Source organism: Homalodisca vitripennis, chromosome 3, assembly GCF_021130785.1.
Source record: "Homalodisca vitripennis isolate AUS2020 chromosome 3, UT_GWSS_2.1, whole genome shotgun sequence".
In the NCBI taxonomy this organism is placed as follows: domain Eukaryota; kingdom Metazoa; phylum Arthropoda; class Insecta; order Hemiptera; family Cicadellidae; genus Homalodisca; species Homalodisca vitripennis.
Window position 1 is genome coordinate 139,871,163 of NC_060209.1, and position 26,177 is coordinate 139,897,339.

The 26,177-nt window shown below is 31.0% G+C and overlaps 5 protein-coding genes across 6 annotated transcripts; 2 read left to right on the forward strand and 3 right to left on the reverse strand.

Moving 5' to 3' along the window:
* Positions 1–200: 200 nt before the first annotated feature.
* On the reverse strand, positions 201–506 carry LOC124357585 (endocuticle structural glycoprotein SgAbd-2-like; the record flags this gene model as incomplete). Its single annotated transcript, XM_046809504.1, has 1 exon — positions 201–506. A coding segment is annotated over one exon (261 nt), but the record flags the coding sequence as incomplete, so codon positions are not given.
* A 4,978-nt stretch (positions 507–5,484) lies between these two features.
* On the forward strand, positions 5,485–6,700 carry LOC124357580 (endocuticle structural glycoprotein SgAbd-2-like). Its single transcript, XM_046809500.1, has 2 exons — positions 5,485–5,751; positions 6,422–6,700. Exons 1-2 carry the CDS (start codon positions 5,552–5,554, stop codon positions 6,621–6,623), a joined length of 402 nt encoding a protein of 133 aa, XP_046665456.1. The 5' UTR covers positions 5,485–5,551; the 3' UTR covers positions 6,624–6,700.
* A 493-nt stretch (positions 6,701–7,193) lies between these two features.
* Positions 7,194–21,031, forward strand: LOC124357579 (endocuticle structural glycoprotein SgAbd-2-like). 2 transcript variants are annotated; one of them, XM_046809498.1, is made up of 4 exons: positions 14,961–15,961; positions 17,544–17,731; positions 19,837–20,162; positions 20,749–21,031. In XM_046809498.1, exons 2-4 carry the CDS (start codon positions 17,720–17,722, stop codon positions 20,948–20,950), a joined length of 540 nt encoding a protein of 179 aa, XP_046665454.1. In that variant the 5' UTR covers positions 14,961–15,961; positions 17,544–17,719; the 3' UTR covers positions 20,951–21,031. The 2 variants fall into 2 exon arrangements, with proteins under 2 accessions (XP_046665455.1, XP_046665454.1); XM_046809499.1 differs by lacking the exons at positions 14,961–15,961; positions 17,544–17,731 and adding an exon at positions 7,194–7,312.
* On the reverse strand, positions 13,804–15,765 carry LOC124357576 (endocuticle structural glycoprotein SgAbd-1-like). Its single transcript, XM_046809493.1, has 3 exons — positions 15,729–15,765; positions 14,608–14,963; positions 13,804–14,136 (listed from the first exon to the last, which is right to left on the reverse strand). Exons 1-3 carry the CDS (start codon positions 15,738–15,740, stop codon positions 13,881–13,883), a joined length of 624 nt encoding a protein of 207 aa, XP_046665449.1. The 5' UTR covers positions 15,741–15,765; the 3' UTR covers positions 13,804–13,880.
* Positions 21,032–21,413: 382 nt separating the features above from the next.
* On the reverse strand, positions 21,414–23,454 carry LOC124357574 (endocuticle structural glycoprotein SgAbd-1-like). The gene is made up of 3 exons (XM_046809491.1): positions 23,400–23,454; positions 22,286–22,641; positions 21,414–21,763 (listed from the first exon to the last, which is right to left on the reverse strand). The coding sequence occupies exons 1-3, from the start codon at positions 23,409–23,411 to the stop codon at positions 21,508–21,510; spliced, it is 624 nt and encodes a 207-aa protein (XP_046665447.1). The 5' UTR covers positions 23,412–23,454; the 3' UTR covers positions 21,414–21,507.
* Positions 23,455–26,177: the final 2,723 nt, after the last annotated feature.

Below are 26,177 nucleotides of genomic sequence, written 5' to 3' on the forward strand. Positions count from 1 at the left end.
TGAAAATTGTAACGTTAGCTTAAGTTTATGAGATATATAGTATACTGTGTAATTTAGATAATTAGACAATTTTACATACATTATTTCATTCATAATCCAATGTTCTTACCGTGAGAAAATAAATATGTTCATAAACTATACAAAATCAGGATATTAATAAATTCAATATAATGTTTATTTATATTTTAATTTACATTAATAATCTATAAACATCTAAACACCAACTTCGAGTTATATTACTTTCTCTAGTGGATTGAGACAAGAGGCGATTTCTGGTAAGAAAGAGACCTGCCAATGGCCTGAGGGGCGTGGGGAGATACGGGCAGATGGGAACCCTCGGCGTGGAACCCTGTGTCATCGGCATAGTAGCGGGTGGCAATGGGGGTTCCAACCGGTGAGGTGTAGGCGAACTGTCCCTGGATCGCCTGTGACTCAGCTACGCTACCAGGATTTTTCAGGTACCCTTGAGCTTGTGCAGATATGCCATTCTCAGTCTGGAAACTTAATTGAAAATAAAAATAAAAGATAAATAAAGACAAAGCAAATAATTTTATATACATACAAATATTGACATAAAATGTCGTAATAAGAAACTAGTGTGCAGTATTATTAAAAATGAATTATTATTTTACTTAGCTTGTGAGTAATAAATATTAAACATTATACAACCTAAAATAAAACAAAAAGGTGTTAATACATTCATCCAATAAAATGATAAAAAAAACATTTTTGCAACAAAGTATATATTTTTATATAAACACAGCTACTTTTGTTACTGATAAGTGAATATATAAAAGGTGTGACAAAATTATAATGTTATACTATAACGATAGACTGTAATACCAGTATTTTAAGAATATAATGCTACAAAAATCGACAAAAAACTAAGTAAACATGTACTTTAATAAATTTTACTTCAATTGGTTTATTTTAGTCGCCCGAAAAACTTTTTTACTTAAATGTAAACACAATTTAATAAACTAGACGAATTTCAAACTATGGGTTACAAGAAGTCTTAAAAATGCGATGGGCTTCACCAGTATTGTTTTTATGTGATTAGTAATCAAATCATCATCGCCAAAGTGAATTACTCGATAATGAAACCCAATAAAAAAATCAAACTAGGTCAAAATCTCAGAATGATGTATAATATCTCTTTACCCTTACTCTTATGAATATTTGAAATTTAAAGTCTGTTACACTTACTTAATAAAAATTGGAACGCACTAACGTAACTACTTAGTTAGATTTGAGTATTAAATAGTATGTGGTCAGCCTATGTATCTTTGACAATCAATGTTGGGAAAACACGGCGTGATTTCGTTTAACATTAACAAAAGTGCCCCTGTTGAATATTTTTTAGATCTAATTTTTTTAACCAGATCATTCAAATTAATTGTTTTTAAAAATGTACCAACATTTCATATTTTAGTGTAATTCAAACATTTGCTTTTCAACGCAATCTGTCAACGCATATGCGAGCACAACCATTTTAAAGGCTGCTTGCACAATCTGTGAGCAAAAAAACAGACAAAATGACTTATTCCTCTCAATTGACAATTAATGTTAAAAGTTTATATGTTTAGAAACATAATTTCGGATTGATTATAATTTAATAAAGTCAAAGTACTTTACAAAGAAATTAGTATGCTTATAATAAGTTTCGTCTTGTGAGGTTCTACAATTTTGAAATTACTAAATATTTGAAAATGTTACGATTACATAAACATACCAAAATTAAGAGTTTTTCCCATTTGTTTTATGAAAATTCAACGTTTAAAGAAATAATACTTCGTGATTTTGACGTTGAATATCACAGCAAGATTTTAAATTTACATTATTTCCAACTGAGCCAGAAGGAAAATTTGTATTACCTCAGTTACTGTAAACGTACAATTTTACAATGTTAAGGGAGAACTTTTCATTATTAGTTCACATTTCAACAAATTCTGTTTATCAAATTTAATTTTAGAGGAATGTTTAGTAGTATATGAAACACATTTAATAATTAGAATCTGCCATTAATACCACAGATAGTGACAGTTAAATAAGTAAATAATTCAAGACAAATATGTCAAAAAACTATATACGTAAAAATAATTGATTACTATAATTGCATTTTAATGGAATATTTTCCTGTCTGAAGAGCAGCAAATTGGTTTGGCCCATAATGAACACTAAGAGGAAAGTACTCATTATAAAATTAGATGAAACCTCGGATGTGTCATCTCACGACAAAATAAGTGGCCGTGTGAAGGCCGAGGAACCTCTCAACTCATACGTTGTTAAGAAGCCTTGCAATCGTCTCTCTGTTGCCGAACTAGTAGCTGCTATGTACTCACTGGTAAGATATTTCTATTTATTGTAATTCAATTCAGTTATTGCATTATAATATGTAATTCTCTCATAAGAGGATAAATTAATAATAGCTCACAACGAAGAGAACATTTACTTATTTATCTTTAAAGAATGAAGAGTTAAAATATATGATCTTATACTTATAATATTCTTTATACAGAATTTAACTTCATAATATCTTAGAACAATGCTTGATCATTAATTTCAGCCACATTTTAATGTGTGGTGATTAAATGATATATTTTAGTAATATGTTTTGAAACGAAATAAATTAAGGTATTGTACGATAATAAGCCTTAATGAAGCCAAACATTGATAAGATAAACTTGTAGAAACTATCCAAGCGGTAATAGCTGTTACAAATTGTCCTGTCATTGTAAAATCTATTGTTTACTTTCGAAACTTCACACAGTTGGGGTTTGCCAGAAAAGACCTCGCCTTTGAAAATGTACTCCTTTGAAAGAAAAAAAACGCTACACTTATTTATTATAGTCAATATAGTTCTATTAATGTGTAATGGTAAATTTACAAGTTGAAATAGACAGACGTTTTTAACCCTCCATCAGGCGCTTAAAATTAGAAACACCATCAGGCGCTCACGGAGGTTTCCTCCAGGTTAGCGAATAATGGATATCATAGTCGTATAAACAGTTGTTATTTGTTTAAATATTCATACTGATTTAATTACAATATAATATATTTATTTTTAGAAATTAAATAAAAATTACTCTCTTATGTAATGAATTTTTCAAATAAGAAATTCAAAATCTAAAAAAATGTTTCTGTATAATATCAACATGTTTTATTTTAAGGAATAATGCAATTAATTTTAAAAATGTTTAACCTACTGTAATAATATATGGAAATTAATTTAGTTTTCAACTTCTTACAAAAACAACTTCAATTCTTGACATATTATACAATTGTAATGTCAATTATTACTCTAAAATCAAAATGTATGCTTTACTACATTTTTTTTTAAACACTACTCAAAGTTTCAAAACATTTTCCTTCTGGTTCTTATAACGACAATGTTCACTCCATAAACAGTACTGAAATGTTCCCTAGCACACGGGTACTGTACTGACAAGTCTCTCGTATTCATTCTCCATTTCACAAAATTCAAATAAAATATATTGTAAAACTTAAAAAGAAACCATCACAGGTCACACATTTAGGCGCACACGGATTATTACTCCATAAAAACTAAACACTACAAGGCGCTCATGGAGATTTCTTCCAAGCACTACAAACACAACATCGGGCGCTCACGGAGGAATCGTCCAGTCTCGCACGGAAGTAGACCTCATACTGACAGATTTTGACAAAGATAAGCGTAAGGCTATTGCTTCGCTTCCCCGAAAGATGCTCGTGAAGTACACTGCGGGAAACGACCGCCAACATCCGAAAAGTATTACTATTTTTAATAATAAAAATTACACGGAGGAAAACTCCGTTTAGCGCCCGATGTAGGGTTAAGAAAAATGGATTAGCCACGGTGCGGTCTTTTACCTTGATCTCCTAGTTCCCCCATCTAAAACAATTAAATTATTATCTTCGGGGACATTTAAAAATTAAATTTTACAGTTATTCAATTAAGAACATCGACCAACTAACAGAAAGGAGTTTTGATTGTTGTCAAGAAGTTTGGAAACAACTTGGGATATTTGTAAATGTGAAATCGAATTTTGAAAGACGCATGACCACTTGCATTCATTAGAATGGAGAAGGCATTGAAAGCTGATATTAAAATCTGTTTGAGGCATTTATGGTGATAAAAATAAAGTAATTTAATAAGTTGTTCTAGCTCAAAATTTTAATGTACATGATGGTAGAAAACGTCGTATTAAATCAGAATAATGAATTTATATATTAAGAATATTTAAATAGTTGAATAATACTACATTCATGAGTTGATAGTTAAGATAAATGATTCTACTGATGATGCCCTTTTCTTGCAAACTGCTGACACCTTTAACAACTAAATGTTTGCTGCATTCGGCTTCTGAAGGAAACCTTTAGAGTGGTCGTGCTTGCTTATACGCAGAAACAAGTACTGTTGAAATTGTAATAAATACTGTAAAATAGTGGTATCAAGTAAATATTTTATATTTACCTATTCTCGTTTTTTATGTTGTTTGAATTTATAAAGTTTAATCAAGCACCGTTGTTAATATTTTGACAAGAAACTACAAACTTACAGTTTTGAGATCTCTTTTGATCTATTCCAATCTGTGTGCCAAATTTAGTATATGTAGCTATAATAGTTCTAAATATAATATTCTGTTACACAAGATCTATCTGTTTCACTATTTGTACGTCTATCTAAAATAACTTAACTATATACATGAAATAGAACAGGAATACAGAATTCAATTAAGATGCGTGTCGTCACTCTATGGAATATGGCTGAGTGTTAACGAATATTTTTACGTTGGTCTTATGTGTAACAATGATAGCAACGAGAAAAAGCATAGTAAATAAAATTATAAACAAACTCAGTAAACCCATAGGTTATTTTAACAAGTGACATATTACTACATGTAGCATAATCATCCCAACATATACAACACCATTTTATAGTGAATTTATGTATTAACTGTTATTATTGAAACAATGAAAATATACCAAACGTAATGAAAAAAATACAAATTTGTCGTGTGGGAAGATGTGTCGAAAAAGACTTCATTTGTAAACTTAATGAAACTTCACTTCTACAAGAATGTGTTCTATGATTCATCATTCTCATGCCATTGTATTTCTGTCTATCTGTCCAGGAATCTCAAGTATGAAATAAGCTATAGAAAGAAATATTGGTACAAAACGTTATTTGCCGTGTTATTCTACTGTCAGTATTTATATCAGCTATAGCCTTAACATTTTTTATGGACATTATCGATGACAATTACGCGACACATGTTGTGACGTAAATAAATCTTATGTCATTTCAGTAAAAATAAGTTTAAGAAATTAAATTATACCTCTAAGTTAATTTTAAATATGCTAAAAACATTGAAGCGAGATTAATAATTATTTAATTATTGACTGACTGTCTGGTTTCCAGGTGTTCTGTATTGTTCTAATAAATGTATTATCTCAACTTTTCGCTTTTCCATCTTCTACATTACCAAGACTGTCCGATTCAAGCCCGATCAAGATAAAATTGTTATCACAAGACACTATCTCTAAGACAATGACTAACAGAATTCGTCGTAAAGTGCCAGCGTCCTCATATTTTCTCAGCAAAGACACTCCTATATCAAGAATAGGCGGATCTGGAGCTGCACCTCCGGCAGCTCCTCCACCGCCACCACCTTCCCAGTCGTTCTATAGACCTGGCAGCCCTAGCAGCCAGAGCGATACGTACCGTCCTGATGGATCTTTCTCTTACAGGTACTTGACAATTTGAGTTACCAGTAAAAAACTGTACATATCTAAGTATTTCATTGAATCATTATCAGTTAGGTTTTAAAATCTTATGGTGTTAAGCAATAGTACTCGCTCCTATAGAAATAATAAAAATGTTTAATTATTCATATCGATAATATAGCTACTATTGATGTCAAAGAAAAAAAATAACCTCTTGTTTTAATTACGGTTGAAATAATTACTTATTCTGTATTTGAAATCAATTCTTTTCATAGATAATGCTTGCTGCTAGATAGTAAGAAAATAATACTTCGTTCAATTTGCAAAAACATGTACCGGATTCAGTTTGGCTATGCCAAATGTACAAGCAACACGCATCCGATTTTGCAATTTCATTACAGATGTAATATCTGTAAAGATACTTATGTAAAAGAATAGAGATATGATGTACGATATCATATCATATCGTATTTTAGATAAAACATTTTACAAAACAGTAGTGGCTTATTGCATATTTAGTAGAACAAACTATACTATTCTTAATTGAGAACAGTCCATTTACCTTACTCAGAGCTATTAAGAGCGAATTTCTGTAATGGAATAAAATGTCTGAATTACGCTAGCTAACCTTATAGTATAACTGTTCCGCTGTTGTACACCTGGAAATGCAACCTTGAACTTTTATGTTTTTCAGCTATAACACAGATAACGGAATATCTACAAATGTGAAGGGATACCAGAAAAACGTTTCGGGTAACCAAGGACAAGCAATGGAGGGACAGTTTTCTTACACGTCACCGGAAGGAAGACCCATACTTACTCTCTGGTACGCGGACGAGACAGGATTCCATGCCCAGGGTGCTCATTTGCCCTTATTCACCCTGCGTAATGGATAAGGACTTAGTGGATCTTGAAAAATACTGGACTTAATTGATTTACTCTAAGAATAAAAAATAAAACTAAATTGTACATATAAATGTCTTATATTGTGCTTTATTTAACTAAACTCTTAGTTAAGATTACGCAGTTTACGTAGGACTATAAACATATTACTACCATAAATATTTAAAACTTATAAATTATTCTTTTAAAAATTATACATATATTTTGAGCTTCTAGTGCATAATAAATAGTATACATTATTTGTAAATGTTAATTAAATAATATCCAACACTGTTAGATTCAAACAAAGTTTGTAATTGTACAAATATACTTGTAATTTGGACCTTAAGTACACAAATATTAGAATTTTTCTCATATTTATGTATTACATTATTGGTGATAAGTAAATATTTACACATAAATACGATATCTATTTTAGTAATTGAGAGTATAGGAGACATTGTGGTATAAATTGCATTTGTGAATGTATTGTAATGCTCTATTTTGTTGAATACTTTAATTAAACGTCTTGATTCCATAGTATTCTCTTATATTACTCAATATTTTTAAATGAGGCCATTTGAAAGGTTATCCGGAATAGCCTAAGTGATAACACGTAACGGTTCAGTGAAGGTTCGGATAGTTCTCAAGAGTGAAGCAGTGAGTGAGCATCGAAAATCCAAATATAGCCACGATGTATCTGGTAGGTATACAAAATAATATATTTAATAATTATTGGGTTTGGTACTTAACTACTTCCAAATAGCTTGTAAGTGTAAGAAACAATACTAGATAATAGAAAACTTTATATGTGATATTTTATATTCTTCCAACAATTAGCTTAATATAAAATTATAAAAGCACAGTAAATAAATTTTTACTGCGACTTAACTCGAGAGCCTTGCAATATATTTAACGTTTAAAATTATTATCCCGCATGTTTAGAAAACTATGGAAACCTTTATTAAAACATGCCTCACATATAGGTTCTTTACGTATGCACCCTAAATTTATGTTTGTTTATAAAAATTCACTGTATGTAAAAATCCATTGTAATACAATGCTTTGCTATAGTTAATATTTTTTGTGCAATTATCTTTTACTTGAGAGTAATGATGTTTTTACTCTTCAATGCATTTACAATTTTGGACTGTTTAGTATAGTTAAAAGTGTTTGGTAATGAAATCTAGGTTATAAATCAGTAAAAAGAAGTGTTATATCTGTGAAATAATACGATACACTTATTTAAAAATGTAAAAAGTGCGGGATTAGGGTAATATATTTTTACAACTTAAAACATTTGTCATAATATTTTTAAAACTTATGATTTAGATAAAACATTTCCATCAGAGAAAACCGACGTGACAAGATTTAACGCTTGAATTTCTTAATTTGTAAGCAGAATTAATATGGAAACGAAGGGGTTTCAGCAAAACATTTCAAAACAGTAGCTTAAGAGTTAGTTTAATTAATATTATTCATATTTCATATTAGTGCATTAATACTGCGATATATAAGCTAACTAGATACTAAAGTAAACAGGGATAATTGAAGAATACAAAACGTACATAATTAAAGTGAGATGGTAACAACGCACTGATCAACTTCAGTTTTAGCATAAAAACCGGTTCTAATAATCTCTATGTTCTTTTAGATTACATACTAAAATTACATTTTATCATAAAGTATAACAATATTTCGGTAATTATTGGACTAATAATAAGAATTACACAACGAGAAAATGCAAAAATGTTCCATTATCTTAGGTTGTATGTTTTTCTTTAGAAAGTTTACTAATGATATGTTAAAACTATAAGAATAACTAAAGCGGACGAAACCATATGGTAAAACCAATGAGTCAAGTTAGCATTTTTGATTGGACACGTTATATTTAAATTTGTAATACATATTTCTTACCTTAATAGATAAAGCATAACTGATAAGGAATACGTGTATAGTTTTTTAATATATCCATTTGGAATATTTACTAAAACAAGTATCCTGGAAGCTTTTTATTTTATGATTTTATTTATTATTTCGGCATAATACATTATTTTATAGAGCAAACTAATTTTCATATTTTTTCAAAATCATAAATAGTTGATATTTTATTGGCAGACATATACATATTGTAATTTATCTTAAAGAGGAACAATATATATAGTATAATTATGCACATTTTAATTTTAAGGAATTAAAATTTAATTTAATTTCTTCTGCTCCCACTACTTGATGAAAATCGGATTTCTGCATTTATGTGTCACCGTCAGTGTAGGAAAAACTGTAGATGATTAAATTTAGACGATTGAAATCTGGTGGCAAACTCTATAGCGGAAAAGGATGTAAGGAACATTGATCCATGGCGAATCATTATCCTGGCCAGGACATTGTACGCTGTGAAGCGAAGAACAGTCTCGGAAACCTACTAAGATCAAAAAGCATCTAATTACGGCACTTTCTATTTAAGATCTATTTCTGGTTTAAGATATCTTCAATGTTAAGTAGGTTTTGCTTTTTTTCCAATAAAATATATCCATGAACAGTCTAAAAGTCTTTATTCCCATAATTTGAATTCATTTCCAGTCTAAATATTTTATGATACCATAGTTGAGTTTGCCTTGTGCACTGATTTATTGTACGTAGGTTTCAAGACAAAAAGTTTCTACTACTGCTCCTTTAATGTACTAATAGTGAAAGATATTTTAAATGTCATTGTTGAGTTGCCTTTTCATAATGATGAACAAATGCATGGTGCCAATTTAGCCTTGTACCGGCCCCCAGTTGTCACACGATCACAGGTAAGAACATACCGCTTAGGCTTAAGCATTACAATGAATAATCCAAATTTTATCGGTTTCCATCACGTCAGAGGGGCGCATTTAGGAGGGAGCCTTGAAAATGTTAAATGCTAGCATAGTTCGAGTTGCACATCAAATTAAAAGGATTTGGTAAAAGTACAACACCCCAAATTGGATCTCAAAGAATTTACCATTTTTTAGGGTTTCAGACTTATTTGGCACTTTGTGTACGCGCTCACTTATGACTAAATAGTTACTGCGATCATAAAGTCTCTATTCTGATGTATAAAATAGGTTTCTGTGTAACCTATTTACTGTTTCACAGTTAATTTAGCTTGGTTGCTCCAAATGTACATAATATGAAGGTCTCAGATAAAACTTATATTGCAAAGTCTACTTCTGGTCTGCAATATCTCTGATGATATCATTAATTTTGACTGTTAACTCGAAAACGATGAAAACTGTCACCCGATCTATAAGTTTTATATATCGTGGCAACAACATAAACTCTATGGCGTGTGAAACCTGTGGCCATTTATTGGTAACTGTTGAATATCTTAACCATTAACACTGTAATAATATTTAGCTTAAACATGTCTACTTCCGATACAAATAGGCGGTGAGCTTTTTAAATGATTTCGGTAAGAATACTAGTATCGTGACTTTTCAACTCACATTAAAATTATTGAAGCTATGTAGTAGGCTACACATACATACTGCTTCGTTTTCCAACTTCAGGGCCAAAAAGATTGCTCTTTAGTCTAACTTTAATCTAACCATAGTAACTTATAGTCGAATTGTATTAAAAAGAATATATTAATATTCTTCCAAACAAACAAATTGTCTAAAATAAAGATATTGCTGGAAAGTCATAATATCGTTATTCATAAGTATAGTTGTATATAAATATTTCATGGTTTTATTTATTGTCGTTTTAAAGAGATTTGGTTTTGGTGCTGTCATAGCTTCAAACAGTAACTAAATATGAGACGTTGGTGAGATAATCCCATAATAGGCCGTAATCTGTGCTTTCCTCTGAATCAGAGAAGACACCTGTTTCAAAGCAAAGACTCCTGAGATAACAGATTTAAAAATGTGTCAGACGTGTGAGCCAAACTTAGATGCTTATAGAGAACAATTCCAAGAAATATAATCCCGACAAAATTCACTTCTTGATTTTTGATTCCAAAAGACATGCTTGATTCGGTGATGCAGAACTTAATATGTATTGTATTTTCTTGATTAAGAAGCAGTCAGTTATGATGAAACCACTAAATTAGAAAATTCATTTCTCATATACTTTTCTTCTAAGGCAGCTTCTATCGCTACAAACGTGCAAACTATCTTCCTCGCTGTGAATTGATCTAAACTTATTTGCGACAACATAGGGGGCTTTATGATTCCTCCATCATTATTTCTTAAACTGAGGTCAATATTAGTTTTGGCTGTGTTTCCTTTTTATATCTTACAATGTACCAGATAATTTCCGTTATGTTTAGTCAGTTGTTTATTTTGTTTCTTATAAACTCGGATTTGGCATTACTTATTTCTCATTTACACTAGGTTTTCGATTTTGTGATCTAAAAACTTCACTTCTTGATTTGTAACAGCATATGGCATTAAGTTACGAGATTGATTTGATGATGAAGAAATGAATGGGTCTTGTATTTTATTGATTGAGAAGCAGTGAGTTATGATGAAACCACTGAATAGAGAATTATTTTCCAACTATGCCTTTACTTCTAAGGCAGCATCTATCGTCCGCAAACGAGCAAACTATCGTCCTCGCTGTAAATTGAATTTAACTTATTTGCAACAACATATGGGTTTTTAACATTGTCAATGTTTTAGATGGTTTTCGTTCCGTTTAGCCAGTAGTTTATTTTATTTCTTATCAAATCAGATTTGGCATTATTTATTTCTCGTTTCCAATTATTTTTTTTATATTTTGATCTAAACGAAGAGAATGTAAAGGTTCTAGATTTGCTGTAGTTTGTATAGTTTATCCAAATTATCATTGAGTTGTAACACTACGTATTTACTTAACGAAACTTTTGAAATTAAATCGTGGTCTTTTGTTTTTCATTTAATAAGATAAAAAATATACCAAAAGTAGTGTCTCATCGAGTTTACAAAAATACCAAACTGTTATTCAACATTATTTTTACCGAACATTTCTTTGTCTTTTAAGTCTCATTCCTAAGAAAGTATAGGAGTGTTTATAATAGGCTTGTATCTAAAAGTTTCCAAGTCTGTAGCCTATGTCCGAATTGACTCATGGCCAATCTTCAGCCAGAGTAGCCTTTAAATGACAATATAAACAATAATATAACTAGTTGAGTGCATAAATTGCATTAAGATAAATACATATTTATCTTAATTCCACTAGTCGATGAGCTATTGACCTTATTAGATAGTATCAAGGTTACACAAGGCACTCTTAATATTGGGTGAATAATTTGAGGCGAATTATTGCTATCATAATTTACCACATTATTATTTTTGTCTTTATCCATTGAGAATCGCACCTTCAGAAATAAATTAGCTAGTAGTATAAATAAGTTAGTATTAAAGCGAAATAAGTTAATTGGGTTACATAAGATTTTTCTTTTTGTCTGAATTAGTCCATCTAAATAATACTGGTTACAGTGGTTAATACTTAGTTTTTCCACTTCATGAACCGTTGCTTTAACTGCTCTAAATGTGTTTCTAAATATAACACGTAACTTATTAAATCAAAATAATATTGCATACTATGTTTTAGACCTTGCATACTACCTTTATTATGACCTTTAATGTTTTCAGGTGACACATATTTTCCTAATATGTTTGCTTTGGGGGAGCTGCATCTTAATCTCCAATTTGCAAGTGGCAGTAGCTTTACCCATCATTTCCAGAGAAGAAATTCTCCACCATATTGAAATACCTGATCAACATGACCCATTGCGGAAATTCGAAAAATCAGAGCGAACAGATCCTTCAAGACAAAGTATAACGTCTCACATATTTCTTCACCACATTGTTCGGCGCAGAGTTCCACAATCATCATATTCGTATGTTCCCCCTATCAATGAGACAATGGTGGTGGATGTTAGTCATTTACCCAACCCAGCCACAGAATTGCCCCCAACAACATTACTAACTTTGTCAAAGGACACTTAAGTAATACATCGTGAGGAGGTTTTTACGACTTATTGATATTACTAATTACTATTAGATACCATTTTATACAGCTCGGATTCTATTTAAATGTTGCAAAACGATATAAGAGGAGTTTTGCAAGTACTTGTAATATAAAGTGGGAATAAAAATTTCACACAGACTTTGATAGCTCATAGTTTATGATACCGAGCGAATTCTTTAAAGGGGTATAAAATAGTTTACCAAGTTGATATTTGAAAGATGTTTCTTGAACGAAAAGCACAACTACATTAATATTTATACTAAGATTTTTATCATATTTCACACACACACACACACATATATATATATATATATATATATATATATATATATACATATATATATATATATATATATATATATATATATACACAATCAAAATACAAAAAAGAACAGAAGGCTGCACTTTATGTTCCAAGTATTACGATAAACAGTTTCTAGGATTTTTTAAAGAATATTTATATTATAATGATGTATAGAACGATATGATAATTATAAATATCATAATACATTTTTAGCATACTCTATGTACATATAAAGTGTAATTTGACTAAATTTAGATTCAATTTGAGATACTAAATTTGAGATACTACTCACTGGATATTATAAAGAATACTCACCTCAGGTAAGGCCAATTTCAAAACTTTTCTTATAGTAAATTAATAAACCAATTTTCTTACAGTAATTAAATGTGTCCATATTTATACAGAATCAGGATTATAATAAATTCAATATAATGTTTCTTTATTTGTATTTAAATTACTAATCTCTAAACAAATAAACACCAACTCTGAAGTATGTTGCTTTCTCTAGTGGATTGAGACTAGAGGAGATTTCTGGAAAGAAAGAGACCTGGCAATGGTATACATATATATACACACACAATCAAAATACAAAAAAGAACAGAAGGCTGCACTGTATGATCCAAATATTACGATAAACGGTTTATAAGATTTTTTTAAAGAATATTTATATTGGAACCAAATTTCCACACCACATATATTCTGTAAAAATACCATTGATCGTTGTAAAGATAATACCATATGTGAAAATTGTAACGTTAGCTTAAGTTTATGAGATATATATTATACTGTGTAATTTAGATAATTAGACAATTTTACTTACATTCTTTTATTCATAATCCAATAGTTTTACCGTGAGAAAATAAATATGTTCATAATTATACAAAATCAGGATATTAATAAATTCAATATAATGTTTATTTATATTTTTATTTACATTAATAATCTATGAACATCTAAACACCAACTTCGAGTTATATTACTTTCTCTAGTGGATTGAGACTAGAGGTGATTTCTGGTAAGAAAGAGACCTGGAAATGGCCTGAGGGGCCTGAGGAGATACGGGCAGATGGGAACCCTCGGCGTGGAACCCTGTGTCATCGGCATAGTAGCGGGTGGCAATGGGGGTTCCATCTGGTGAGGTGTAGGCGAACTGTCCGTGGATCACCTGTGACTCAGCTACAGTACCAGGGTTCTTCAGGTACCCTTGTGCTTGTGCGGATATGCCATTCTCGGTCTGGAAACTTAATTGAAAAGAAAATGTTATGAACAAGATAACTAAAGACAACTAATTTTATATACTTGCAATCAATTATTGACATACAGTGTCTAATAAGAAACTTGAACCTGTATATAAATATAATAATAAATATTATACATTTTACATTCTATAAACAAACAAAAAAGTGTTAATAAATTCATCAAATGAACTTAACACTAAAAATCTTATCCAATACAGTGCATTTTTCATTTTCTACTTTTTAACAAAACATTGCTATTGTTTCTTACCAAAATTTGAATATTATATAAAAGGTATTACAAGATTATAATGCCAACCTATAACGATAATATCCGTATTTTAAGAATGTAATGTCCCAAAAATCACATTGCTTATGGAGACGGTTTTTTTTATAACAGGAACGTTTCAATCGTCAATAAATATAAAAACTCTTAGTTCTACATTTTTAGTCTCTAAAACATAGTTGCCTACTTACTCATAACTGAATGAGCCGTCAAAGTTGCCGTCTTGACTTTGTCTGAGAATAGCTGCTGGTCTCGCATATTGTCTGCTGTACACTGGCTGTGAGACTTGTACTGGTGCCTGATATCGAGGAGTATAGGTGCTTACTGGAGTTGCTACGTAGCCACTGGTAGAGGCCGGGTATTGTGGGGTGGAATAGACCGGAGCCGGGAGCTGGAGTGCGGGGACGACCGCTGGTACAACTCGCGCTGGGTAGACATGCTGCACGGGAACCTGAGGGATAGCCGAGTAGCTCAGGAGAGAAGACTGTACAGGATGGTATTGTCCGTGGTGAGCAGAAACAGCTCCGCACACAAACAAGAGAACAGTCTAAAAAAAGAGAATTTTCGTTTATACAATACTTATTGAAGGCATATAAATTATATAATAGTTTTTATTACTTTTAAACCATGCTCATTAATTTCAAATTGTATAGGGGCAAAGTTACTACAAAGTCTAACATCAGTAGTATGCAATTAAAAATTAGTATTAGTACTGTAACTGGTAAAGAACTCAAAAAATGTTTACTCTTTTACTACAGCGATGGTATATGTACATACATTTTGTTGTTGGCGTAAGCGATTATTCAGACAATACATCGAATGCACTTATAAAATGTGGTGTTATAAAATAGATGTATTTTTCACAAATATTGCAATAGCTTTAGATTGAGAAGAGTACAGCAGATATATACAAGTTTTTCTGTAGGAATACTAGCATCCTCTAGTTATATTATATAATTATTTAAATACATTAATCAATACATGTTTCATGTAAGGTATTAATCGCTTTGCAGACATAAAACGCTGTTACACGATTGCAAATGTTTGAATATATAATACTTTCATTCTCTACCTTAAAATACAACCCTTATGTAGCTTAGTTATAATTTATCAACAACTATCAATAAGCCACAAACCAACCTCAAATGAAATCAAAATGCAGAAAATGTACATTTTATGAATTATTAGCATTTACTATTTGGTAAAACTTATGTGAACTATTTTGAAATCCCTGGCAATTTAAAGGATACAACAGTTATTTCTATAAATGTGTAAAAATTTTATTTAGTACCATATGAATATGAACACTTACCCAAGAGTTCATGACGGCCCGCTATGCTCAGCACTTGACAGAATGTGACTTAGATGATACATGTTACCTATATATACTGATTAGATACATTCCAGATGCTGATCAATTTGGCAGATCTACTTTTTTCCCTAATATTTTCCTAAAGGTCAGACAGCGACTTTAATGAGCCGGTCGCATACCACACACAGGGAAGGACGGTCATAACAAATCTTCCATTCAAGAACTATTGGATAGTAAGTGTCTTACGGTAATTATAGAGTAGTTGTTAGGATACTTTTATTCAAATTTGAACACTAGGTGTAGACTGAGATAATTGGTAAAGAAAAGGACAACTCAGTAATGGAAAAATTAGTACTTAGTATGTTATAAGACGACTACAAACATGTCAGTTTCTCCAAGATACGTGGTATCATTATATATTCCTCTAATATTTAATTTTAACCTTTTACATAACTGTGCATCCATATAGAAACATCCTGACTGTAGAAACTACAATATTCACTCTGTGGCGTGTTTTTTTTTAATGTGCCATAATTTTGGTCATATAAACAATATATTTTACAGAAAACTTAAAATGGGCAACCTATTTTTATTTTTAGAGACATTTAAGAAAATGTATATCAAATGTTAAAAAAGCCACAATTTGCCAATGCGATGGTCAGTTTAGTATTTCTCATAGAAAATTCTGCAATTTACAATTTTTTTCGTGACATAAAAAGGTATTTTATGACATTTTATTTATAAAACTTTTATACTTTACTTAACAACAGAGGAGAGCTAAAACTTTTGAGATTTTTAAGGAGTGTTAAATTGACATAATTGAAAGTTAAATGTTATTTTGGAAAATGTTGTCAGTTTAGGTCAGTTTTCAAGTACACATTTTAAATTGTTTCTAAAAAACATGGATAGGTTGCGTATTTAAAGTTAAAATTTTCAAGTGCAGTTTGTTGTTATGCAATTTACGTCATGTAAATATTTTCATATTGTAAAAGTATTAAAGGTATTTCAGTGCCATTGACAATTTGATTAAGCAAAAACGTTTTTATTGTTATGTGTTATTGCTTTTTTATTTTTACAGTTAGAAGCTATAGTTAATGTAATGTAGACCTAAGAACTGCCCATACGTGTATTATACAGAGTGACTTTTATGTCCCGGCACACCTGGATATAATTTAAACGGCCCGAGATATCTATGTGAAACCTTGACCCTACCTATTATAACATATTTTTTTAATTTTTCCAGTTGTTGAAAACTTTCCCCCCCCTTTTCTAAAGGAGGGTAAAGGGGGGCAACTAAAAATTTCCAAATACAAACCCCTATCATGAGACCCCTCTTGTGAGGTTCTACAATTTTGAAATTACTAAATGTTTGAAAATGTTACGATTACATAAACATACCAAAATTAAGAGTTTGTTCCCATTAGTTTTATACAAATTCAACGTTTAAAGAAATAATACTTCCTGAGTTTGACGTTGAATATCACAGCAAGATTTTAAATTTACATTATCTCCAACTGAGCCAGAAGGAAAATTTGTATTACTTCAGTTACTGTAAAAGTACGATTTTATAATGTTAAGGGAGAACTTTTCATTATTAGATCACATTTCAACAAATTCTGTTTATCAAATTTAATTTTAGAGGAATGTTTAATAGTATATGAAACACATTTAATAATTAGAATCTGCCATTAATACCACAGATAGTGATATTTAATAAGTAAATAATTCAAGACAAATATGTCAAAAAAAAACTATATACGTAAAAATAATTAATTACTATAATTGAATTTTAATGGAATATTTTCCTGTCTGAAGAGCAGCAAATTGGTTTGGCCCATAAGAGGAACCTACTCATTATAAAATTAGATGAAACCTCGGATGTGTCATCTCACGACAAAATAAGTGGCCGTGTGAAGGCCGAGGAACCTCTCAACTCATACGTTGTTAAGAAGCCTTGCAATCGTCTCTCTGTTGCCGAACTAGTAGCTGCTATGTACTCACTGGTAAGATGTTTCTATTTATTGTGATTCAATTCAGTTATTGCATTATAATATGTAATGCTCTCATAATAGGATAAATTAATAATAGCTCACAACGAAGAGAACATTTACTTATTTATCTTTAAAGAATGAAGAGTTAAAATATATGTTCTTATACTTATAATATTCTTTATACAGAATTTAACTTCATAATATCTTAGAACAATGCTTGATCATTACTTTCAGCCACATTTTAATGTGCGGTGATTAAATTATATATTTTAGTAATATGTTTTGAAACGAAATAAATTAAGGTATTGTATGATAATAAGCCTTAATGAAGCCAAACATTGATAAGATAAACTTGTAGAAACTATCCAAGCGGTAATAGCTGTTACAAATTGTCCTGTCATTGTAAAATCTATTGTTTACTTTCGAAACGTCACACATTTGGGGTTTGCCAGAAAAGACCTCGCCTTTGAAAGTGTACTCCTTAGAAAGAAAAAAACGCTACACTTATTTATTATAGTTAATATAGTTCTATTAATGTGTAATTGTAAATTTACAAGTTGAATTAGACAGACGTTTTTAAGAAAATTGGATTAGCCACGGCGCGGTCTTTTACCTTGATCTCATAGTTCCCCCGTCTAAAACAATTAAATTATTATCACCGGGGACATTTAAAATTTAAATTTTACAGTGATTCAATTAAGAATATCGACCAACTAACAGAAAGGAGTTTTGATTGTTGTCAAGAAATTTGGAAACGACTTGGGATATTTCTTAATGTGAAATCGCCCTTTGAAAGACGCATGACAACTTGCATTCATTAGAATGGAGACGGCATTGAAAACTGATATTAAAATCTGTTTGGGGCATTTTTGGTGATAAAAATACAGTAATTGAATAAGTTGTTCTAGCTCAAAATTTTAATGTACATGATGGTAGAGAACGTCGTATTAAATCAGAATAATGAATTTATATATTAAGAATATTTAAATAATTGAATAATACTACATTCATGAGTTGATGGTTAAGATAAATGATTGTACGGTGATGCCCTTTTCTTGCAAACAGCTGACGCCTTTAAAAACTAAATGTTTGCTGCTTTCGGCTTCTGCGAGGAAACATTTAGAGTGGTTGTGCTTGCTTATACGCTGAAACAAGTCCTGTTGAAATTGTAATAAATCCTGTAAAATAGTGGTATCAAGTAAATAATTTATATTTAACTATTCTGGGTTTTATGTTGTTTGACTTTATAAAGTTTAATCAAGCACCGTTGTTAATATTTTGACAAAAAACAACAAACTTATAGTTTTGAGATCTCTTTTGATCTATTCCAATCTGTGTGCCAAATTTAGTATAGCTATAATAGTTCTAAATATAAATTCTGTTACACAAAATCTCTCTGTTTCACTATTTGTACGTCTATCTAAAATAACTTACCTATATACATGAAATAGAACAGGAATACAGAATTCAATTAAGATGCGTGTCACTCTATGGAATATGGCTGAGTGTTAACGAATATTTTTACGTTGGTCTTATGTGTAACAACGATGGCAACGAGAAAAAACATAGTAAATAAATTTATAAACAAACTCAGTAAACCCATAGGTTATTTTAACAAGTGACATATTACTACATGTAGCATAATCATCCCAAAACATACAACACCATTTTATAATGAATTTATGTATTAACTGTTATTATTGAAACACTGAAAATATACCACACGTAATGAAAAAATTTGTCGTGTGGGAAGATGTGTCGAAAAAGACTTCACTTCTACAAGAATGTGTTCTATGATTCATCATTCTCATGCCATTGTATATCTGTCTATCTGTCCAGCAATCTCAAGATTATAGAAAGAAACATTGGTACAAAACGTTATTTGCCGTGAGATTCTACTGTCAGTATTTATATCAGCTATAGCCTTAACATTTTTTATGGACATTATCGAAGACAATTACGTGACACGTGTTGTGGCGTAAATAAATCTTATTTCATTTCAGTAAAAATAACTTTAAGAAATTAAATTATACCTCAAAGTTAATTTTAATAATGCTAAAAACATTTGAAGCGAGATTAATAACTATTTAATTATTGACTGACTGTCTGGTTTCCAGGTGTTCTGTATTGTTATAATAAATGTCTTATCTCAACTTTACGCTTTTCCACCTACATTACCAAGACTGTCCGATTCAAGCCCGATCAAGATAAAATGGTTATCAGAAGACACTATATCTAAGACAATGACTAACAGAATTCGTCGTAAAGTGCCAGCGTCCTCATATTTTCTCAGCAAAGACACTCCTACTCGTATAGTAACAATGAACGGAACTGGAGCTCCACCAGATCTTCCATCGCCATCATTTTCGGAGTCGTCCTATAGACCTGGGGCCCCTAGCAGCCAGAGCGATACTTACCGTCCTGATGGATCTTTCTCTTACAGGTACTTGACAATTTGAGATACCAGTAAATACGTTAAATATCTAAGTATTTCAATTAATCACTATCAGTTAGGTTTTAAAATCTGATTTTAGTAAATAATAATACTCACTCCTATAGAAATAATAAAATTGTTTAATTAGTCATAAAGATAAAGTTACTATTGATGTCTGAGAAAAAACTTAACCTCTTGTTTTAGTTACCGTTGCAATAATTACTTATTCTGTATCTGAAATAAATTCCTAATTCAGTTTGCCTATGTGAAATATACAAGCAACACGCATCTGATTTTCCAATTCTATTACAGCTGTAATATCTGTAAAGCTACTTATTTAAAAAATAGAGGTAAAATGTATATCACAACGTATTTTATATAAAAGCATTTTACACAACTGTAGTGGCCTATTGCACATTTATTAGAACAGATTATACTATTCTTAATCGAGAACAGATAATTTACCTTACTCAGAACTATTAGGAGCTAATTGATGAAATGGAATATAACGTGTAAATTACGCTAACCTTAAACTATAATTGTTCCGTGTACACTTGGAAATTAAAATTTAACCTTGAACTTTTATGATTTTCAGCTATAACACAGATAACGGAATATCTACAGATGTGAAAGGATACCAAAAAAACGTTGCGGGTAACCAAGGACAAGCAATGGAGGGACAATATTCTTACACGTCACCAGAAGGAAGACCCATACTTACTCTCTGGTACGCGGACGAGACAGGGTTCCATGCCCAGGGTGCTCATTTGCCCTTATTCACCCTGCGTAATGGATAAGGACTTAGTGGATGTTGAAATGTACTGGACTTAATTGATTGATTCTAAGAATAAAAAATAAATCCAAATTATATATATGAATGTCTTATATTGTGCTTTATTTAACTAATTTCTTAGTTAATATTACGCAGTTAACGTAGGATTATAACCATATTACTACCCTGAATATTTAAAATTTAGAAATTATTCTTTGAAAAATTATACTTATATTTTGAGCTTCTAGTGTATATTAAATAGTATACATTATTTTTAATGTTAATTAAATAATATCAAACACTGTGTATGTTAGATTCAAACAAAGTTTGTAATTAACCAATGATATATTATGTAATTTAGTCCATCATAAATATTAGAATTGTTCTCACATTTATTTATTACATTATTGGTGATAGGTAAATATTAATTTACCTATGTTACGTAAATTATTAATTTACCTAATGTTCATAACTATACAAAATCAGTATATTAATAAATTCAATATAATGTTTATTTATATATTAATTTACATTAATAATCTATAAACATCTAAACACCAACTTCGAGTTATATTACTTTCTCTAGTGGATTGAGACTAGAGGTGATTTCTGGTAAGAAAGAGACCTGCCAATGGCCTGAGGGGCGTGGGGAGATACGGGCAGATGGGAACCCTCGGCGTGGAACCCTGTGTCATCGGCATAGTAGCGGGTGGCAATGGGGGTTTCATCCGGTGGGGTGTAGGCGAACTGTCCGTGGATCATCTGTGACTCAGCTACAGTACCAGGGTTCTTCAGGTACCCTTGTGCTTGTGCGGATATGCCATTCTCGGTCTGAAAACTTAATTGAAAAGAAAAATGTTAACGAAAAATTACTAAATACAGAGCAAATAATTTTATATACATACAATTATTGACATACAAGGTCGCAATAAGAATCTGTTAAGCAGTATTATGAAAGACGAATTAATATTTTACTCAGCTAATTAATAATTATTGTTATTTATTTTACATTCTAAAATAAAACAAAAAGTATTAATAGATCATTAAATGACCTTAACACTATAAAAATTGCCATACTAGAGTGTATTTTTTGTTTTTGTTTAATGTACTAGATTTCTGCAAAACAAAAGCTATTTCTTGTCGCTTGTATGTGAATCAGTAAAAGGTATTATAAGATTATAATGCCATACCATAACGATATTACTCTACTGTCCCGATAATACCCGTATTGTAAAAATATAATGCTCCAAAAACCGCTTTGCTTATGAAGTTGGGTGTTTAATAACAGGAACTTTTCAATCGTCAAGAAATATAAAAATTCTACTTTTTTATAGTCTCTAAAACATAGTAGCCTACTTACACATAACTAAATGAGCCGTCAAAGTTGCTGTCTTGACTTTGTCTGAGAATAGCTGCCGGTCTCGCATATTGTCTGCTGTACACTGGCTGTGAGACTTGTACTGGTGCCTGATACCGAGGAGTATAGGACCTTACTGGAGTTGCTACGTAGCCACTGGTGGAGGCCGGGTACTGTGGGGTGGAATAGACCGGAGCCGGGAGCTGGAGTGCGGGAACGACCGCTGGTACAACTCGCGCTGGGTAGACATGCTGCACGGGAACCTGGGGGAGAGCCGAGTAGCTCAGGAGAGAAGCCTGTACAGGATGGTATTGTCCGTGGTGAGCAGAAACAGCTCCGCACACAAACAAGAGAACAATCTGAAAAAAGAGAATTTTCGTTTATACAATAATTATTGAAGGCATATAAATTATATAAGAGTTTTTATTATTTTTAAACCATGCATATTAATTTCAAATTGTATAGGGGCAAAGTTACTACAAGTCTAACATCATTTGTATGCAATTAAAAATTAGTATTAGTACTGTAACTAGTAAAGAACTCAAAAAATGTTTACTCTTTTACTACAGCGATGGTATACAGGTATATACATACATTTTGTTGTTGTCGTAAGTGATTATTTAGACAATACATCGATTGCACCTATAAAATGTGTTGTTATAAAATAGATGTATTTTTCACAAATATTGCAATAGCTTTAGATTGAGAAGGGCACAGCAGGTATCTACAAGTTTTTCTGTAGGAAAACTAGCATCCTCTAATTATATTTATATAATTATTTAAATACATGTTCATGTAAGGTATTAATCGCTTTGCAGACATAAAACGCTGTTACATGATTGCAAATGTTTGCAAATATAATGCCTTTATTCTCTAACTTAAAAAACAACCCTTATGTAGCTTAGTTCTAATTTATCAACAACTAACAATCAGCCACAAACCAACCTCAAATGAAATAAAAATACAGAAAATGTACATTTCTTTGAGCTATTAGCATTTACTATTTGGTAAAACTTATGTGAACTATTTTAAATCCCTGGTAATTTAAGGGAGACAACAGTTATTTCTATAAATGTGTACAAAGTTTATTTAGTACCATATGAATATGAACACTTACCCAAGAGTTCATGACGGCCCGCTATGCTCACCACTTGACAGAATGTGACTTAGATAACACATGCTACCTATATATTACTGATTAGATACATTACATATGCTGATCAATTTGGCAGATCTACTTTTTTTCACTAATTACTTTCCTAAAGGTCAGACAGCGACTTTAATGAGCTGGTCGCGCATACCACACAACGGGAAGGACGGTCATAACAACTCTTCCATTCAAGAATTATTGAATAGTAAGTGTCTGGTAATTATAGAGTAGTTGTTAGGATACTTTTATTCACATTTGAAACACTAGGTGTAGACTGAGATAATTGGTAAAGAAGAGGACAACTCATGTAATGGAAAAAGTAGTACTTAGTATGTTATAAGACGGACTACAAACATGTCAGTTTCTCCAAGATACGTAGGTATCATTATATATTCCTCTAATATTTTATTTTAACCTTTTACATAACTGTGCATCCATGTAGATACATCCTGACTTTAAAAAACCTATATTAAATCCCTTGCGTGTTTTTGTAATGTGCTATCATTTTGATTATATTACAATTAATTTTGACAGCAAAATTTAAATGGGTAACCTATTTTTTATTTTTAGAGACGTTTAAGAATATGTATTTCAAATCTTTAAAAAGTGTCCAAATTTGCCAATACGGTGGTGAGTTTAGTATGTCTTATAGAACAACCTGTTAATTTATAATTTTTTTTCGTGACATTAAAAAGGTATTTTATTTAATTTTGTTCTTGAAACTGTTATACCTTAGTACTAACAGAGATATGAGGAGCTAACACTTTTGAGATTTTTTAAGGAGTGTAAAATCGACATTTTATTAAAAGTTTTTAAACCTTATTTTGGAAAATAGTGGGGGCAAATAAGTTTTCACGTACATATTTTTAATTGTTTCTAAAAACATGAATAGGTTGCCTGTTTAAAATCAAAATTTTCAAGTGCAGTTTGTTTCATGCAATTTTAGTCATTTAATTATTTTAATATTGTAAATAATTCTACTAAGGAAATAACCAAAAATTTTTAATACCCAACTAAAACATTCAAAAATACACAGCTGTTATATCATTAATGGCACAACAGGAAATTTAAAAAAGTGAATATTATCTTATATTTTTATACCATTTGGGTATTTACATTTTAGAAGTAACTGATGGGTTTATACGAGACTTTTAATTTTAACGTACCTATTTAAAGTTTCCTCAGGACAAGGGAAGACCTTATTAATTCTTTTTAAGATCATAACACTCATCAATTTTGTCTTTTTGTCCTCAGCAGCATGTATATGGCCAATGGATCCTCCTTGTCTGTATATTATATATAATATCTCTTTGCCTTTACTCTTATGATATTTTCAAATTTTTGTAGTAATACATTTTGGAAATGCACTAACGTTTACACTCAGTTAGATTTGTACTCTAATCTAACAATCTACTCCTAAGTAAATATGGGTGTGGTTAAACTCTTATTAAAATGTATGTATCTTTTACAAACAATCTGTTGATTGTCTATAGTTTGTTGGAAATTTTCAAAGTTTATCGTCAGTATCGTCACAACAGTTCCAGTTATCAGTCGTACGAAATACCTCATATCCAATCTATATTAGTTAAATTCTTGTTCTGAGTCAATCCACGATTCTATAACAAACAGAGAGATAACATAATTAATTATCAAAAACTTTTATTATTATTACTTGTTGTTAATAAAAGATTCAGTCGGTTCAGTTTGAAAGTTAACAATCTTGAGGGTTTATTTTCCCATTAGTTTTGTGCAATTCAAAGTCTAAAAAAAAATAATACAACTTCAATTTTATGTTGGAATATCACGACAACATTTAAAATTTACATTTTTTCCAACTGAGCCACAAGAGACATTTTTATTGCCTCAGTTACTGACATAAAAACTGACATCCACAAAACTTGCCATAAGAGCATGAGCCTTTGACATTCTTTAATTAATTACTTGAATTTGATATTAGGCCATTTCTTGACGTGATTCAACGTACAACACCATCACTCATGATGTTTCCTCCGTAAAACGCAGCAAATTCTTCGATGAAAGTTTCGAATGAATTCTTCTACTTGCAGGAAACTGACAACACCTCAATTCATATTTGCATGAAGAATCAATACAGGCGGCCATGTTTTGTGCGACCGCAGTTAAACTCAAATTGACTAATTCAAATTCGGAAGTAATAATGTTGTATGGAAGATGCGCGATAGACTACTGCGCACATTGGGGACCTGCCGTTTGTCTGGCTGTCATGACGTAAGATCGGAGGTTAAAATAAAAACGGCCTATGGCTGGATAGTACATATCATTGTAAAAATATTTCTTTTAAAACATAGGTCGGAAAAGGGTTTAAGCTGCTAGCCGCCGTTTGGTAACTGTTTTATAATACACATTTCTTAACCAGATCATTCAAATTAATTGTTTTAAAAATGTATCACACATTTCATAATTTTTTAGTGCATCCAATCATTCAATCATTTGCTTTTTTAACGCAATCTGTCAACGCATAAGCGAGCACGAATATTTTAAAGGGTGCTTGCACAATCTTTGAGCAAAAAAACAAGACAAAACAGCTTATGCCTCTCAATTGACAATTAATGTTATACGTGAATCTATATATATAAATGCGAATGTTTGTTTGTATGTTCCGTTATAACTCTGGAAAACCAATGCACGAAAACATCATGTAATTTTCTACAGTGATTCTACACGTTCCTGGAAGTAACATACTTTTAGAGATTTTAATAGTTTATT

Excerpts from the sequence above, each read along its gene's own strand:
- LOC124357580 (XM_046809500.1), top strand. The coding sequence starts at position 5,552 with ATGACTAACAGAATTCGTCGTAAAGTGCCAGCGTCCTCATATTTTCTC. Across the intron at positions 5,752-6,421 it reads GATGGATCTTTCTCTTACAG|CTATAACACAGATAACGGAA; the intron begins GTACTTGACAAT and ends TATGTTTTTCAG.
- LOC124357576 (XM_046809493.1), bottom strand. Across the intron at positions 14,137-14,607 it reads GACGGCTCATTCAGTTATGA|TTTCCAGACCGAGAATGGCA; the intron begins GTAAGTAGGCAA and ends TTTTCAATTAAG.
- LOC124357579 (XM_046809498.1), top strand. Across the intron at positions 20,163-20,748 it reads GATGGATCTTTCTCTTACAG|CTATAACACAGATAACGGAA; the intron begins GTACTTGACAAT and ends TATGATTTTCAG.
- LOC124357574 (XM_046809491.1), bottom strand. Across the intron at positions 21,764-22,285 it reads GACGGCTCATTTAGTTATGT|TTTTCAGACCGAGAATGGCA; the intron begins GTAAGTAGGCTA and ends TTTTCAATTAAG.